This window comes from Dendroctonus ponderosae, unplaced genomic scaffold (assembly GCF_020466585.1).
Source record: "Dendroctonus ponderosae isolate FM_Combo_2020 unplaced genomic scaffold, Dpon_F_20191213v2 Dpon_F_20191213_2, whole genome shotgun sequence".
Taxonomy (NCBI): Eukaryota; Metazoa; Arthropoda; class Insecta; order Coleoptera; family Curculionidae; genus Dendroctonus; species Dendroctonus ponderosae.
The window spans coordinates 11,245,338-11,263,094 of record NW_026018165.1 but is presented as its reverse complement, the minus strand read 5'-3'; the positions used below and the strand labels follow the sequence as shown (position 1 = coordinate 11,263,094).

The following is a 17,757-nucleotide window of genomic DNA, read 5'->3' as shown; positions in this document are numbered from 1 at the left end:
ACTAGCTGATCAAACAAGGAGAAGATGAAAATAGAAGAACATGTGACATGTGATAAATTTCATTATAACCCTAGTTTTGATAAGCGGTTTTCTCAATTCTGGAGACACATTTTATATTTCGTTGAATGTAAACGTGTTTAGCGTTTAAAACTGTTCAGTTTTACGTTAATATATTAAAGGCAAATTAATGGAGGCACAACAATCTGCTTTTGAAGTTTATCAAAAGCAAAATAAAAGGAAACGAACCGCAATTGCTGCAAACGATGTGTTGCCCAAAAAGCAAAAAAGTAACTTACCAGTTAAGCAATTAAAAAAAGCAAATGAAAACGCAGCAATGGCCCAAAAAGCTAAGGCTAAAAAGACCCGAAAAACCAAATCAGGCAAAATTTCGCCAAATCAGAAAAGACATCAAATCAGTGATTCTAGTGATGAGGAAGAAATACCCATGTTGATACCTATAGAAGGTACAGCGGTACCTAAGAAAGGTATCAACAGTAAAGACGAGACGAGTCTAGATGTAACTAAAAAAAGTGTTCTTTCCTGCAATGGCAAGTCGAGCAAAAAACCAACCGAGAAGAATAAAACACTTAAGAAATCCTCTAAAAAACCTGAATTACTTGATCACGGATATTCTACAGTATTCAATCCTGTCACTCAAGGATTGGCCATTTTTAAGTGGCTTATAGATCCGATTCTGCCCAAGAAATTCTTTGATAAATATTGGGAAAAAGATGTGCTACACATTGAACGAGAAAATAGAAGATACTTCAAGGATATATTTAGTACAGAGGAGCTAGATATTATTTTGAGAGAGTATCCTTTATTTTTCACTAGGAATATAGATGTAGTAGAATACAAGAATGGTAAAAAGGAACTTGTAGAAGAGGAAGGTAACTATACAATTTTAGAAAATTGTTTAGAAATTTTAATTCAATTGTTGATTGTCTGAATTTGGCAAAGAACACAGATATTTTTATCTACTTCATTTAGTATTCTCTAAACAAACCTAGCAATATATATATACTACGCTAAATGAGTTGTCTTAAATACACTGAGGGCAAGAATAATTTCTTATCAGAAGGTGAGCAATCTACTTCTAAACAGGGCATTTTAAAAAGACAATATATTTGGGGATGATCTATTAAATCCGTCATTTTAACGAAAGAACTTCCTTTAAGCATATCTTCGAAAATATATCGTTTCCAAGAGAGTTTTCTATGTGTTTCTAATACATATTAATATTGCATCTGCGTTAATAACATATTTTATATCCTACTTTTTGAATTATTATTTTTAAAAGGTGGTGATTTGTAATAAGTGCCCGATTTTTCACAGGGCGATTAAAGTCAAAAAGTCCATATAGTCATTCCTATATGAAGATCTTGTCTTACTGAGCTATAGGATGTTGAATGATTAATTTTAGTTTGTGTTTTTTCAAAATAATTTTTGATGTAATATCGATATTTGGACTAAACTTGTTATTTAGGGATTTTGAAGCATAAGAAACTTACGTCGATTAATTAATAAAAGAACTAATTTTCTTGCAAAAAATGTATTACAAGTCTTGAAATGAATTTAATATTCAATTTGTACAACCTACATATTTGTACAAGCAATTAATTTAAGCCGTTAACTTTATTCCATATACGATACAGTTACGATTGCAATGAAAGCAAATTGCAATTAATGTTTGGCAAATGCCTGTTGTTTCTTTGATGTTTACTAAAAATTTATTTTCAAAAAAAAAGGGGAAATATTCTCATTATCGAATTAAGTGAAGTAATGAAGACGAGATTGGAGATAAATTATTAAATATTCCAAACATATTTGGCATTAACAAAATTGAACAAACTCGATTTGGAAGGTCTACATTTGGACATAACAAAATCCCTTTTATATATAAATGAATTTGATGTTCAGAACACAATTGTTGATGCAGAGAACAGATGCGGTCGTTAATTGACAGGATCTACAATTTCGGAATCAACTTAGACAGTAGAACATTGCGTAAACACTTACGTATTAGCTACATTTACAATTTACTTTTCCTCTGTCTATCCAAAAACGGTATTGTAATTATTTATTTTATATAAAACCATTTTAGGGAGAGCTGCACCAGTCAAAGTTTGGGATTTCTATTCCAGTGGTTGTAGTGTGAGAGTTTTAAATCCACACACTTATAGTCAGAATGTTCACTCAGTAATATCAAGCCTACAAGAATATTTTGGTACTATGGTAGGCACTAATGTATATTTGACGCCCCCAGAAAGTCAAGGATTTGCACCACATTTTGATGATATTGAAGCTTTTATTGTTCAGCTTGAAGGAAGTAAATATTGGAAGTTGTATAAACCCAAGTATGTTTAGAATAACTTTCTTAGTTAATTATAACTTAATTTTTCTTACTAAACTTAATGTACAATTACTTCAAACATCGCCACTGGGACAACTGTTCAATCAATATTTAATTGCAGAGGAAGCGACGTGCTTGCGCGGGATTCAAGTAAAAATTTTAGTGCTGAAGAGTTGGATGATCCTTTTATGGAAGTAAAGTTAAATGCAGGCGACTTACTGTACTTTCCACGGGGAACAATTCATGAGGGTATTTTACAAACTATTAATATGTTAAACTTGTATCTTCATTTTTTATTTCTTGTATCCTTAAATTGACCAATTTTTATGCATTTAAGGCCATACAAAAGAACAACATTCTTTACACATCACGATATCTGTCTATCAGCATACTGCATATGCAGACCTTCTCGAGCATGCACTTCCAGCCGCTTTAAAGAAAGCTGCAAGTGAAAATTTGGAATTCAGGTGAGTTTCACAGACTGAACATTACCATATAACTGATTCGAGTAATTTTTCTATGGCATCCTTATCGAGTTTTGCATTTTAAAATTATAATTTAATATCGTAGAGGAATTAGCAAGGCAGACCCAATCAATTTACTACAATTCATTGCTCTTTGAAAAAAGATTATGTTAAAAATAGGTGTCCGTATTTTCTGGTTTACAATTAAAAGTTTATATACATATATTATATATAAATTGGAGTTGTATGAAACGGAAGATTGGGGCCAAACCAGGGGTACATTTAAATCTTATTTTGAGATGTACAGGGAGTCCCAAAATTTGCATTTTTAATTCAATTAAACTAATTTTTAATGTTACTAATATTTTTGTTTTAGGAAAGGGCTTCCTTTAAATTACCTAAAACATGTTGGTGTTGTAAATCAAAGCGACGATTCAGATAAAAGAAAATCTATTATAGATAAGGTCAAGTCATTAGTTGGTGCCTTAGTTGATTATATAGATGTTGATTCAGCTGCAGACAATTTAGGTCGCAAATTTATGCATGATGCAATGCCGCCCTTATATTCCGGAGATGAGGCTCAACATTCGTGTTTATATGATGGGGACGTAATGAAAAATGGAAAGGTTTTTCATAGGTACTTATATTATTTCTTGGGAGCTATTTGTATGCAACCAGTGTGATTTATTGCCCGGTACTTTATGCAAAGCTTGTTTATAAAATTACTTGTGTGAATAATTTTAAGTATGCGTGAGTTAAATATTCAATTGTCAGTTGAGGGAAGTTTTATAATATCTAAAGTTTTCTATTTTAGGGTGGAGATCACTCCAGAAATTGAAATACGACTTTTGAGATATTACGCCTTGAGGGTGGTAAAAGATTCAACAACTACGTCAAAATTGTACTTTTGCACTCATAATGACAAAGTTTATCATGGCGAAGAGGAACAATGGCTGGAGATTAGCAATTCCTTATTACCGGCAATTGAAGTATTACAGAAATCTTATCCAAATTTTGTTGGTATGTATAATGTATAACAAGTATTACTTACATTTGCGAGCATGTGGAGTTCATTTAATACTTCTGTAATTTCATGCTCTATTAGTATAATTAAGTAAATTTATTTCTTATGCAGTTGCTGACAGCTTGCCAATAGAAGATGAAACCGCTAAATTAAGTCTTGTTTTCTCTCTTTGGGAACATGGCCTTTTGGTCACGAATCAACCGTTGCCAGGTCTTAGTGAAGATGACGAGACTTCTTCCACTGACTCTGATCCATCCACCAGTGAGTAATATGGGTTTTCGTGCGAATTATTTTATTCATATTAAAGTGTCGCGTTTAAGAGTTGTAGCAATGCTATACAATAAATCATTATTTAAAAAATGTAATAAAATTGTGATTCGACAGTCCAAACAAGACTTTTATTTTATGTGATTCATTCATCTTCATTCTATGCATAGATGCATGCTATTTTTTTCTTTACCTAACCTTTTCTGGTTTCAAGTTTTTATTAAATTTTCTGGATCCTTTAGTTCTTTCTTAGATCCTTTTAGGCTAATTTCCAGAGGTGAAAGAGAACGCCGAGTGAAACAATTTAAGAAATTTACTGCAAGAGCTCTGATGGGATTTTACTTATTTTCAAATAGCAAATGCAAAGGCAAAGACAAAAAACATTCATGGTTTCAAGATTGTTTTAATACTTTTATTACACCAACAATTATATTGTAATATTTATAACAAAAAGTATCATCCTAAGTATTATAAAATTTAAATGATCAATTCTTAAACATAAAAGTGGAAGCATTTGCTAATTTGAACAGTGCTACATCAAATCTGTAGGTCACTATACTTGACAAAAATAGCGGCTATTTTTAACAATAAATAGTTCTATTGTTAAGGTACGTTATCCAGGCATTGTTTGACTGTAGCACTGTTTCCAATTGATCAGCTGATAAAAATGAAATCATATCCCGAAAGCAAAAACTACTAATATGTACATGGTTGCGGTTTAAGAAAAAATCATCCAAGTGATTGAATATAAACACGTCTTTAAAATGCTACACATTTACAGTTTACAGACGATGCTCCTGAGTTGTATTACGGATTCATTAATAATAACTACCTGATGAGTGAAATGAATAATCATAACTTACTACGTAAGTGAGTTTTCATTAGTGTATGATTTATGATAAGCAATGTTGTAGCATTTTCAACAAAAAAAATTACAAATAGTAGATTTTGTTTGTACAGATTTTTTGTGATCTTGTTTCATTGACTTCTTACATTAAATACATTTCACAATATAAGTACATCTGCAGATATTCTGAGTATTGAGGTAATATTTTTCATTTTAAGGACTTCGGGCCAAAAAGGCATATGGTGTGGATGAAACATATGCTTCTTTGGTTGGAAAGTTTCTTTCATAGCATGTAGTTTAAAAATATGTGTTTGTTGTACTGATATCAAGGCAGCTTGTTACATTTCAGGTCTGATACGCGCTAAAACATTGCAATAATAATGGTTTCTAAATTGTCTAAAACAGTATTTCCTTTTCATGAATGGTATTCATCGAGTTTTATTAAACTTGAATTAGTGCGCTTCAGACTCCTATTTTAATTAGATTTCTTCGAATGAATTTTACTCGAAAAATTACGGCAGTGTAGTCGATTATGGAGACAAAACTATTCTAACTTTTCGTATTGCAATGATGTGAACTTCATATATTTTCAAATGATTTTACGCAATGACGAGTCGTTCTGAGTCTAAAAATGTGATATTATGAAAATAGAGGTATATGGTATTTCCCTGAGAATTAATTTAGACTCAGAATATGTTAATTAACGTTATCATTTTCGAATTGTATGGCTGCAATTTTAGATAAAAGTGATAATAGCTTACGTTGCAGTTGCAACAAGACGTAGACTATCACCGGATTTGTTTTCTTTTTATAGATAGCGCGTATACCTAATATTTTGTCCATCAATAAATTATTAAAATATTTTTTCCAAGTCCAAAGAGCTTTCTAAATTAGAGTCTTAATTTAAACATCTACATATGTATACTTTATGAAGTAATTTTCACTTGTATGTAAAATATCTGATAATTTGCTACCGTTTTTATAGGTACAAATTTTAATACTGGTAGTGATTCCTTGATATAGTTTTCACTTCTTCGTAAAATATGCCTGGCATGAACGTAGATATGCTTGATTTTTCCTAATAGTAACGATCAACGCTTATTTGTAAAAACCTATTCTAATAACTTATTATTAATATAATTAAAATATTTTTACATAAAAAAAGTTAATAGACAACCTATACATTGCTGGTTTGGTATACATCCGCTATATTAATTTCACCTTTTAATAAATGTCGCTACCTACCTTATTAGAACTGCTGTTTAAGTAACATGCTGCGAAATACATTGATAATTTTATTTATAATGCAGATCTATTCATTAAAAGGTGAACTGGTCGGCAATAATACTAAAACGATGCACAAACCTAAAGTGGCTGTAAACAAAAACCAACAGCAAATACGTGAATTTCGGACAAAAATGCATAACCCCAGCGGTATTTGAATACACTAAAACAATGGACACCTAGAGATATCGTTTCAAAATCTTAACTTCTCAATGGCACGTTTATCAGAATGTGATGCAAACCGGTAATTTGTTTTTCTTTTCGCAAAAAATGTAATTTCAAATTCAAATTTTTCTTTGGTAGGGCCATATCACAAAATAAAATAAATATATTTTTTTAAACCTAATCAGACAATAATTTTTTTTAATCCCGAAAGTGTGTAAATATTAATAAAGTCACAGCACTAAAGATACAGTCATATAAATGTATGCTTAAACGGTTTCAACTAGAAATAACCGTGCCTACTTGGTTCAGATCAAAGCTTAATTTAGTGTGGCACAACAAATACAACGACGATTTCGACGAGATTTCAGAAATCATTTTTGATTAAATGCTTTAGATGATTGCTGGAAACTCAATAGGGACTTTTAGTTTTTGAAGCAAATTAATTCAACTGCATGATATTCAATGAAGCCAATTTTTATACAGTTGCTGGTGGTCTTCGACCACTCTTTCATGGAGTTTAGCACAGAATCGATTTTTTTTATAAAAAAAGGTATTATAAATCTATTTAGTATTGTTAAACTGTTAAAGGTTAATAAAAAAAAATTGCGGACTTATTTTCTTCGTTTTCGGTATTTCCGGTATTGCATTACTATCTTTATCATAGTGTTATTATTTGAGTTTCTCTCAATTTAAGAAGCCGATAACATGTTGTTTTAAATATTTATTTATTTACAATTTTTTTAAAATTCCACTCAATAAGGGTGAAAGTATGTGAATACTAAGATTTTACGGTTTTAGGATCTTATTTTCATTTATTTCTCGTAGTGGTCGCAAAATAAAAACTATTTTTACCTGATAATCCCCTTGCTGGAATGTAGATCAAATGATAAAAAATTGCAATATTGCTTTCAATCAATGAAGTGTTAAATATCGCAACGTATCAGATTCTTTAAATATATCTGATGTTAAACAGACGCCAACTTCCAAAAGGCTTAGATAACTGTTGGGTATTAGGCAAAAAGCATAGTGTTTTCCGTATGTTAGAGCAGTTAGGCAGAACAATGATATAGAAAAATTATTAAAAAATTATGTTGTAGACAGGAGTGTGTAAAAAATATGCGCAACTATGTGTTTACACAAATGGATCAGAATGCCGGACTACCGGAAGACGGAAAAGCGGAAGATAGATGCCTTCGAAATGTTTTGTTTGCGCAGAATCTTGAGAGTGTCTTGGACTGAGAAAAGAACCAACCAATCCATTCTGGACCAACTCAGAATTAAGAAGAGATTGAAAATTGTGGTAGCGGAGAAAATAGCTAAATTCTTTCGTCATGTGGTTAGAAGAAATGGTCTTGAGACACACTTTGGAAGGGACAGTCCCTGGCGAAAGATCAAGAGGAAGGTCGTCTACAAGATACATGGAGTTTATAACAGGTCAAAACCTTAACAACTGGTTAACCAAATAAAAATTGAAAAATATAAATATTTCGGAGAAGTTATAAATAACAATCAACGAAAAGTGGAAAAGCCTGAAAGTATTCCTACCTGGACAAAGTGTAATAATTTGTTTCCCATAAAGTTCTTTCTGTTGGAGAGACTGTTTGAAATGAGCACGCTTAATCCATAACTTTTTCAATTGTTTTATAAACAGTATACATGAAGTCATAAATAGTATTTTATATTGGATGAAGTGCTTTTTGGGGCTTTTATGCGTGCAGTGAGTTGTCGAAATTTAAAATACTCTTTAAAAGTAATACTAAAAAGATAGAAAACAATTCAAAAAAGTGAATCGCTGCAGGAGTTTCAAAAAAAGTTTTATTTGCTGCTATCTAATCGTTAGATGTTATTAATACTTCATTAACAAATGTCCATTTTCGAGAAGCATTGAAGTGATTTCTATTGCAAAGCTGCAAAGCATAAATAGATTCTCAATATATTCAGGCCAAGAGCTACTATTGAAATTTACGAAAAATTTTTGAGCGGTAAATCAGTCACGGTTTTGTGAACATTATCTATGTGAGTCTGTTGTGGTTAATGTGTGTGAAATTTATGCAGACATGGATTAGGAAAATTTTATATTTCTTGGACTTGACTTCGACCTACGACCTGTTGTAGATGAGCGTGCAAAACTAATTTCGGTGGCTCTGTAGACACAAATTGAGTCTAAACCCTTCAAAATCAATTATCGGGTGTAAAATCAAAGTTCCGTATATTTGAAAAATAAAACATAAATTTAGTAGCTTTAATCTGCATGACGAGAATATTGTACACGGTTATAACAGGAAACAAGTAAAGGAGATTAAATATTTGGAAGTACTGTTGTTGACAAATAAGTGCTCTACCTTTACATTACAGCTGCAAATTGTGGAGAATAGAGCATTGAGAACCAGTTTGGATTGCAGTAAATATACACCAATTGGGACAATTATTGAAGTGTTGAATATTCTCCAAACTAAAAAAGGTTTGTTTAATGTTACCAAAATATATTTGTAATAAATTAAAGTTGTTTGAAGACGTCGACAGTTATAATACCAGAATCTACAGCGGCTTGATAATATCAGAAAAACTAATCAATTCTCAGTGTGTATGTGGTCTAAAAACATAAAAAATTGCGAAAATCTTAAAAAAAAACAAGCTGTTTAGCGCACATTTATTATCTTGGACATCTTAAGGAATTTTTACTTTTCTTGCGCTTTTGTTACTAGTACTTTTCGTTACTACCAAATTATAGTAGAATGTGATAAATAGCGATATTATTGTAATTAAATAAATATTTAAATAAACGCGTTAACTCGTCTAAAATTTGACTCCTCTGAAAATTGTCTTCAATGTATTTTTCACTTACTGTGATGTTTGAAGGAAATTGAAGAAATAAATATGTTTTTGAAATCTGGGAAAAAGTCGCTATCTAACGCGCTTGCTTTTTTGCTTCAAAACGTGCTACAAAAATAGCTGTATTTATTACAAAATTAATTTTACTTGCCTCTAAAGTCAACAATTGCTTCATAAACTCCTCAAAAACCTCAGAGTTGAACAAACGGAAAAAATATTCCTGTATGAAAGTCGATTTCTATTATCAATAAAATATGCATTTTTTCTTAGTAAGGTCAAAATCGTTGTTGTCGCTGAGACCTAGTTCACTTGCATGTTCTCGAAGTTGACACACGTACAATCTAAATATAAACAATCACAGCAATTTTCAAAAATATCAAAAACAACAATTTCTAATAAATCATCCTAAACTAAAATATTACCACCGACAAAACAAATAACCACAAAATAATCACAATAGTTCGAACGCAAGATCGTTCATAAAAAAATTTTGCCATCACCCCAAACTTGTTTTGAGAACACGCAAATAAACGATTTGGCATACATGATTTCATATTGACTTAAAATTATTTCTACTAATTATTTTAAAAGTAACTAACCAAATTTAATGAAAAAATTGGCACATATTTCTATTTACATTGATATAATATAACCCTGGGAAGATATGTAAATTTAGATTAAAATATTTTTGAAGTAATTTTATTGTTTTGCATTATCCACTTACTTCAATAATATTGATTTAGTGCGAAACATTCCCTTATAGAAAACCTGCTTTTAGACTTAACAATTATTAAACCATAGTATAACATATGTTACGTACATATACAATTAATTCTAGTTGGGCCTACTATTTAAATGTAGGCGCCTTAATAACTTACTATTAAGTTGCTTTTAAATATTTTATGAGCAAATGCTTTGCTTATCGTATTTACCTTAATAAAATATCTTCCACTTCTGCGTAATATCTCCAGAAAATGATCAAAAAGCATACTGCCAATCCAGAGGGATTATTTTATTAGGACAAACACATGGTATGTGATGGGATTTGGCCGCGATGAATTAGTTGAGTTTTTTAAAGAAAACTTATTAAGGAAAGATAGTCTTTTATGTGCGTCGCAATCGCTGATAATGGTGTGATCACTTTCACAATACAAATAATACGAATACATTTTCTGATATGAGTACGATATGTAATTTAATTCTTCCACAGTTTTAGTGTTGAAAACTCATACCAAAGTGTAGTTTTCATCTAATCATGTATTCTAAAACAGCTTGTAATGGGCTTTTACATTTATATAATTTGTGTGATCTATTTAGCACAAACACAATGCAGGACAATCTGAAAGCTGCGTTCTGTTTATCTAGCTCTCAGATTTTGAGTATCTGCTTTGAACAACTCAAATAGAACTTTTGGAAAAACCCATTTTAAGAACATTAAATGGATGCGTTGAATACAATACCGTTTTCTTAAAAATAGCCTTTCAAACACCAAGAGAAAATAATTTATAAAGTTACACGTTTTATGTTCTATTTTAGTTTGTACTTTCGTGGAGGCTAGGCCGTCACCAGAAGGCAGTGACATTGTGATCTTTACAAGTCAAATTATCCATTTTATTGCATTTGAACATATCTAAATATTCTTGTTTGGTATTATTGTTGTGATTCGGAATTAGATTAATTTTTGCATTTGCAAAATGTTGTTAAAATTGGAAGAAAAATGAGCTTTTTTAAAGGAGCTTTGAATTTCCATATACTCAACAAAGAAGGGCGGGTTGTGAAACAAGGGCATATTTTCAGAACCTCTACATTAAAATATAGGGCAATAATAATTACTTCACTGGGCGATCAAAGAAATTTTACAAAACATACAACCTGAGAACGTAGTCTAAAATTCAATTGTTTGCGTTGAACAGAACCAACAGCTGCTATAAAACAAAATATTAAATAATTTTTTTTTAATGTGTCCTGTTTTCTAAGTTCCTTTTCTCAAGAATTTTCAAATTACACCTTTAGTTATGACCAGCAAATTTGACTTTAGACTTCTTTGCTTTCGGAATAAACTTGACACTATTGCATTTTGCAACAGGCTGCATAATACCATGAGCTTATTACATAAGTATATGGTTTACAATTATATTTTTGATTAAATTTCTAAAGGGTTTTTTTAGTGAAAAACTAAACGAAAAAATGAACACTATATATAGTGCAAAAAATCGAAGTAAACTTTCATTTTAAATCGAACCCAACAGATTTCCTTAAGTGAAAGTTTCAGAATGTACGATTGGTTTGACTTTGAGTCAAACTTTTTGCAAAAAGAATGTGACAATCAAAATATTTTACGGAGAATAAGAAAATAAAAGCTGCATTCCTACATAAAACAGTTAAACACCTTTAAGAAGCAGAAGTATTTTTCAGCAAAAATGAAAATAATCGTCAGTACAATTTAATTTTCTCACATCAATCGCTTTATATGGTGGATCTTTCTGAATATCCCTTTAAAATTATTTTTCCTTTTCTTAAATTCAACATCTATTTGTAAAAATAATAAAATTCCATCGTGAAAACTGTTGACTCTGATTTTCTGAATTATTATTTTTCTAGCGAATTGGCTCAAAATATAATCTTTAAAACACCGACAGGCAACCAAAAACTTCCAAAAACATAGAAATTTCGAACATACCCATCAGTCAGCCCATTTCTGTATTATTTAGTTAATCTTAGGCCTGAAGAAAAAAAGTGCCAATGGCCAAAGCGATCAATTAAAAACTACAAATAAAACGACTTCTTAGTAATAAATCGAAAATGTATTGTCCAATTAATGACGATTAATGTTCCGGTTGATCGGTATCAGTGGCTCAATAACTCGAGTTTTACTTCCTTTTGCCTTAGTTTCGATCTTCCCTTTATTAATTTTCTATCTGCAGAAATTTAGAAATGCACCTCGATTTTTTAAGTGTTTTTCTTACTAGAAGTGATCCCCTTCAACACTAAAGAATTCATACACCCTGAATGGTTCGAATTATATCTATTCAGGACTTGGCTAATCCCTTATTCAGAAATAGCTCTGAAAAAGTCTAAGGTAAACTCAAAATGCTGCTTTTAAGATAACTGCTTTAACTTTGCAATTTAGGTGTAGAACTTTATTGAGATTATTTCACAAAAATCGTAATTTTAATCATGTCATAAATGTTACGATACTCAATTTAGCATTTGCATTACAATTTGAAACATAATTGATTTTTTATTCAGCTCAATATTTGATCTTATACTTGGTATATAATTGAAAAAAAAAACACCCTGAAGACGAAACTACTGATTTTTGGGCTTTTCGGGCGTCATGGGAAAGAATGTCTTCCTGACATGTTTTTGCTGAAAGTGTAAGATTTCGAGCCAAACCCCTCTGAAGATGCAAACCACTTGTGCTTGCAAAACGTCTGTAAAATTTTATTTACCATCCTGAACGCTTGAGAAATTCACCACTTTCAAGCAATGATTGCCAAAGCCCAACTCATCCAAGATGCTCGTGATCATCTGATATCATATAATTAGATAAAAAAATGTGTTAAAATGCTGCTATAAAGTATAATTTGAAAACAATATAAACTTTCACGTGTTGCACACCCTATATTTCTCTAATATATCACGTCTTTAAGGTGAAATGAACCATTAATGTGTGATTAAAATTCCATAACAAAAACTTGGGTATCCTGTGGCAGTAAGCATCTATTTACTATAGAGTCTCTATTTGAAAATTACTCACTTATTGCGAATAATTTAGTAATAATTTGGTTTAAGAACCCCCCCCCCACACACCCAGCCATTTATTACTGTTTGCTTGGATCCAAATTAAATGTATTTTCTTAAACACTTTTTTTTATTTCTCTATTTCCGGTTTTTTGTAACGTAATAAAGTGTAAAGGTAAGTCAAGCAAAAGCATTATCGAAAAAAAAGGTTTGTTAACTTCTACTCTTTGATGATGTCTTATTCAGATACTATTTCAAGGATGTTATTTAAATATCTGGATTTATAATAAAATGTGCGACATACATTCACAAATGATGCATTAATGTTTTGTTGAACTGGATGGCTTAGATATTCATTTTCTTTAAAAATTGCATGTGTAGTTCATTTATAACAATATGAAAAAACATTTTTCTTAGTTCGGTTTAGTTTTTTGAGTGAAGTGAATACGAAAATTAATCTAATTTAGCGATATATTGCCTAAACGCGTTTCAGCGCCTGCAAAAAATGGACAGTTGGCTTTTGAAAAAAGAACATTTAACATAAAAGACTTAAAATTCCAAACAGTGATTTTACTTTGGCCTTTGAACTCCTTGCGGAGGACTTACACTGACTGCGGCTCCTAATACACTTTTAATGGCTGTAGTCTTCAGTAGTCTTTTTAACATACCACTTGAACCGCGATGCTGCAAACTCTTGTGCGTGGTCAACGAGTTCTTCGTTCTGTACCTTCGATGGCAAAATTCGCACACATAGAGAGTGTCCGACTGTTCGTGCTTATCCTGGAAGTGTCTTTTGAGTGAGTAGTAACAACTGAAGGTGCGCCTGCAGTACGGGCATTCTTGCGGCTCATTAATGCCTCCGCTGGTTGGGGGCGGCATTCTCATGGGTCCTACAAGAGTATTGTTACTTATGGCGGGTTGTATGGAAAAGGGACTTGGCATGCGTAGCGGCGGTAGGGCTCCGCCATCACAAGACGCAGGTAAGCAGGCTTCAAGCGGAGTAGCGAATTTGGCAAAACTGCAGGTGGCTAAGGACGAGTACAAAAGCTTTTAAGGGTCTAATTATATTAACAATTTTACCTAAACTTAATTGTTTGTTTATGATACAATTAATGGTACAGAGTGACACGATTTTGCTGCGTCCCTGGATACTTGGCGTTAATTTCAACTGCATCCAATCGATACAATTGAAAAAGTTGAAGCCCGCAAACTTTCGGAAATACTTTTCGCAATCCATGATTTTGAGAATAAAAAATGAGAGAAACGGTAGTATTTCTACTGTTTAGACGAGCGCTGGATCGCCAGATTCGATCTCTCACATTTAATTTCGAGTAGTTCCTAACAATGCACTTACAGTATAGGCATTTTACTCCTCAACATTTTTAATCACGAATTTTGTTTCAGCAATATCTTAATATTCTCACCTAATCTTTTGCGACTAAGATTTCATAAAGTTTAAGGTAAATAGAGTGTTTTTTTGCACTGATTTGAAATTAGCGATAGTTTTAAGTTATTAATATCTTAAAAAAATTGCAAATTGAAACGTTTGTAACTATTCAAGTTGTACCGTATTCTGTTTAGAAACCAAGTAGAAATTATACAAAATATCCAGTAAATTCAACGATATTCGGACACCCTGCACCTAAACAAGCAACGGAAGCATATATTTGCAATGCTTTCCAGTTAAAGTACTTACCTATGTCTACCATACATTTTTTTAAAATTAGCAATTAATTATTTTCTACCGAACTTTGGTTCCTAATGATCAATGCTCTTACATTTCTTTGAGGCAAGACGTGTTTTTGGAAAATAAATTTAAAACCTTTGTTACGAATTTATTTGATTTAGCACGTCAGTCCTTTTCAGTAGAATTTAGTGCTTAGTTATAAACGTACTTATTGTTTTAAACTGAAGATTTATAGTTGTTCAGTTGCCCAGTTTGTGTAGCAATAAAATAAAGCGGAACGGAATTAACTAACAGGCGCACAACATAGTGATGAATTAGCAAACCGACAAAACCACAATTGGATGAAAAGAGCTAAAATGCTCAACATTAAAAACATTTAATGATAGATCGCATTAATTCGAGAAATCCATACTCAAAAGCAAAATTATTATTATTTATTATAATAAAATGTGTGTCACACATTAACAAATAATGCATTATTGATTTGTTGAACGGGATGGCTTAGATGTTCATTTGCTTGTTTTTTTGCATTTTATTTGCAGTTTATTTATAACAATATGAAAAAACATTTTTCTTAGTTCGGTTTAGTTTTTTGCCTCAAGTGGATACGAAAAATTAATCTAATTTTGCCATACATTGCCTGCAAAAAATGGAGTTAGATTTGAAAAAAAAAGAGCTTGCATTAAATTAAAGCTGCACTTAAGGTTTGTTAATTGGTTACCTTCTATTCTTTGATGATGTCATAAATATATTGCTTCAAACATACTATATAAATATTTCGATTTATAAAAAAATGTGTGTCACACATTCACAAATTATGCATAAATGTAGTAAATTGAAGATGTACATGGAGATTTCAATTTTAACCAGTTTAGTTAAGTTCACCACAATACGTAGAAAAGCTCATATAAATATGTTCACAAATGCTTCAATTCCAAGATACAGGGTGTTTACTTTGGAATTTTAATTTGCTGCAGTTTTTGAAATATTTGTCTGAAATTCTGAACATAACTTAAACTCTAATGTGCATAACGGTTGTGAGAAAGTACAGAATGATAGTTTTGTAAAAAGAACTTGCCCTATTTACCATTTCCAACATTTTTGTGTAGCGCCACTGAAGTGAGTTGAACTCTTCGAAACCGCTTCTTAAATGTAGATATTTTCTTGTGTCTTACATTTTTTCATACGTGTCGCCCTTTATCGGGTTAATTGCAAAAAAAACTTAATTAAAATAATCTAGCCACTTATTCTGTGCCAAGCTTTTGCATTGTCGACTTTGAAATTTATATCTCAAAAAATGGCGATAGTTAAAACGGGAAAACGAAAAAGTTTCTAAATTCATCACCATGTAACCCGGAAACGAAGCGCCTGCATAAGTTCTTTTATCTGAACTTTTTTGCACCTCTGTGCAGCCATGTGAATTGGATCACCTGGTCTACAGGGTTATTCAGATTAAAGGGCACTAAACATTTCGGCTGAACTATTTTATTTTTCGAAGGTATCATTTTATGAATAGACTGAGGAGCGTCGGGCGAATATTATAAAATTATTTTCTAATGTACAGGTTGTACGAATTACTAGATTCAACCCAAGGCTGCATTTCAACAATGGAATACCCTGTATATTATTATGCTATTAGTACCTATGATCGAAATAAATGCGAATTTTATTAAGGTTTATCTCAGTTAAAGCTTACCGTTTCTGAGAAATTTGGAGTTTTGTAAAAATGAAGAGCTTTTTATCAGTTTAAAAATTTGCAACCGTCATTTCGAATTTCGATGCCAAAAGACATACAAGGTATACCAAAATTGTCTTCAAAGAACTGCACGTTTTTAAGGGATTACTTGCTTAATTTAAATGGAACACTTTATGTCAGGAAAAATAAAAATTTAAATTTTCTATTGAAAACTGTAAAGATATTCTACCTATCGGGTATCTTGAAGGTCTGCCCGACTCTTCAAGGTTTCATGGAAATCTCCTATTTTCAGGATTAATGTCGATATTATTAAATTTAATAATTTATAGATCTATCGCAATTTGAGACTAGTCTTTGAGTCTGAACTATTTACTGTAATATTATTTGAACTTGTGAGTTCTTATGCTAGAAATCGCTTCTGTGTAATCTTATGTTGTTAGTAGATTTTTAACAAAACATACGTAAAAGTGAAACGTTACTCTAAAGCAGAACGAACCAATTGTTGATTCTTATTTTGCGAGAACGGGGAGTGATGCATATAGAAAACCATTGAGAATAAATTATTCGGTCAGAAAGAATGAATTTATGAAACAACGGAATTGGGAGTTGAAGCATGTAATAGAATATCCTCAAATAGAGCCACACGAAGAGTCAATCTCAATGATCCTGCAAAAACATAGTTACCATGATTACAAAATGCAGCTTCATCAAGAACTTTCTTTTAACTATTTTGGAAAACGCGTCAAATTTTGTGCGGTCGTTTTAGATAAAATTGCAGGAAACGAAAAGCTATTTGAATAAGTTTGATTTTCTGACAAATGCGCGCTGCACCATAACGCATTTATGAATACACGCAATCTCCAATTTAGAATAATCCAAAACCCGCACAAGGGGTCAGCAATTGCGTGGAGCGATAATGAAAAATAATTTAGTTTAAGATCACATTTTTTTTCAAGAACATTTGAATGCAGACATGTTTTTAGGTTTTTTAATGAATTAAATATATTAAATAATTTTTAGATTAATTAATCAGCCTCATCATATCACACATTAAAATACATCACAATTGCAATACTTTAAAACATTCTAAAATTAATTAGGCCTAACAGGTGATTAGTCAGGACAATCAAATTGGGGAAGAGACTAGAATTCTTCGTTCAGATACTTAAATATTTTTACTCACATGTGAGCGTTGTTGCTGCTTTAAGCCTTGGCATACATTTGGAGTATTAATTTTGTCCATTTTGGACACAAAGCGAATAAAGTACTGTTTATAATGATTTCTTTTACTTTCAGTTATTTTTCTTTGCATTCTGAGGATATTATTTTTGGTTTGCAAAATTCTTCAATATACCGGGTGTTAGTTAATATTTTATGTTTATTTCATTTAATTA

At 31.4% G+C, this 17,757-nt stretch overlaps 3 protein-coding genes across 28 annotated transcripts in view; 2 read left to right on the top strand and 1 right to left on the bottom strand.

Moving 5' to 3' along the window:
* Positions 1-17,757, top strand: part of LOC109546301 — a 520,465-nt gene that overhangs the window by 98,435 nt on the left and 404,273 nt on the right. The window lies entirely within an intron of this gene.
* On the top strand, positions 49-4,231 carry LOC109536781 (ribosomal oxygenase 1). Its single transcript, XM_019903141.2, has 7 exons — positions 49-890; positions 2,105-2,357; positions 2,475-2,602; positions 2,691-2,820; positions 3,194-3,454; positions 3,632-3,837; positions 3,953-4,231. Exons 1-7 carry the CDS (start codon positions 188-190, stop codon positions 4,108-4,110), a joined length of 1,839 nt encoding a protein of 612 aa, XP_019758700.2. The 5' UTR covers positions 49-187; the 3' UTR covers positions 4,111-4,231.
* Positions 7,037-17,757, bottom strand: part of LOC109536792 (broad-complex core protein) — an 81,187-nt gene continuing 70,466 nt past the window's right edge. For 12 of the 26 annotated variants that reach the window (XM_048664002.1, XM_048663996.1, XM_048664005.1 and 9 more), the window contains exon 9: positions 7,037-14,008. In XM_048664002.1, the coding sequence (XP_048519959.1) occupies positions 13,551-14,008 (458 nt within the window). In that variant the 3' untranslated portion in view covers positions 7,037-13,550. The remainder of the gene's footprint in view (positions 14,009-17,757) is intronic. The other 14 variants (XM_048664012.1, XM_048664019.1, XM_048664020.1 and 11 more) reach the window with 3 other exon arrangements.

Excerpts from the sequence above, each read along its gene's own strand:
- LOC109536781 (XM_019903141.2), top strand. The coding sequence starts at position 188 with ATGGAGGCACAACAATCTGCTTTTGAAGTTTATCAAAAGCAAAATAAA. Across the intron at positions 2,358-2,474 it reads TGGAAGTTGTATAAACCCAA|AGGAAGCGACGTGCTTGCGC; the intron begins GTATGTTTAGAA and ends ATTTAATTGCAG. Across the intron at positions 2,603-2,690 it reads ACGGGGAACAATTCATGAGG|GCCATACAAAAGAACAACAT; the intron begins GTATTTTACAAA and ends TATGCATTTAAG.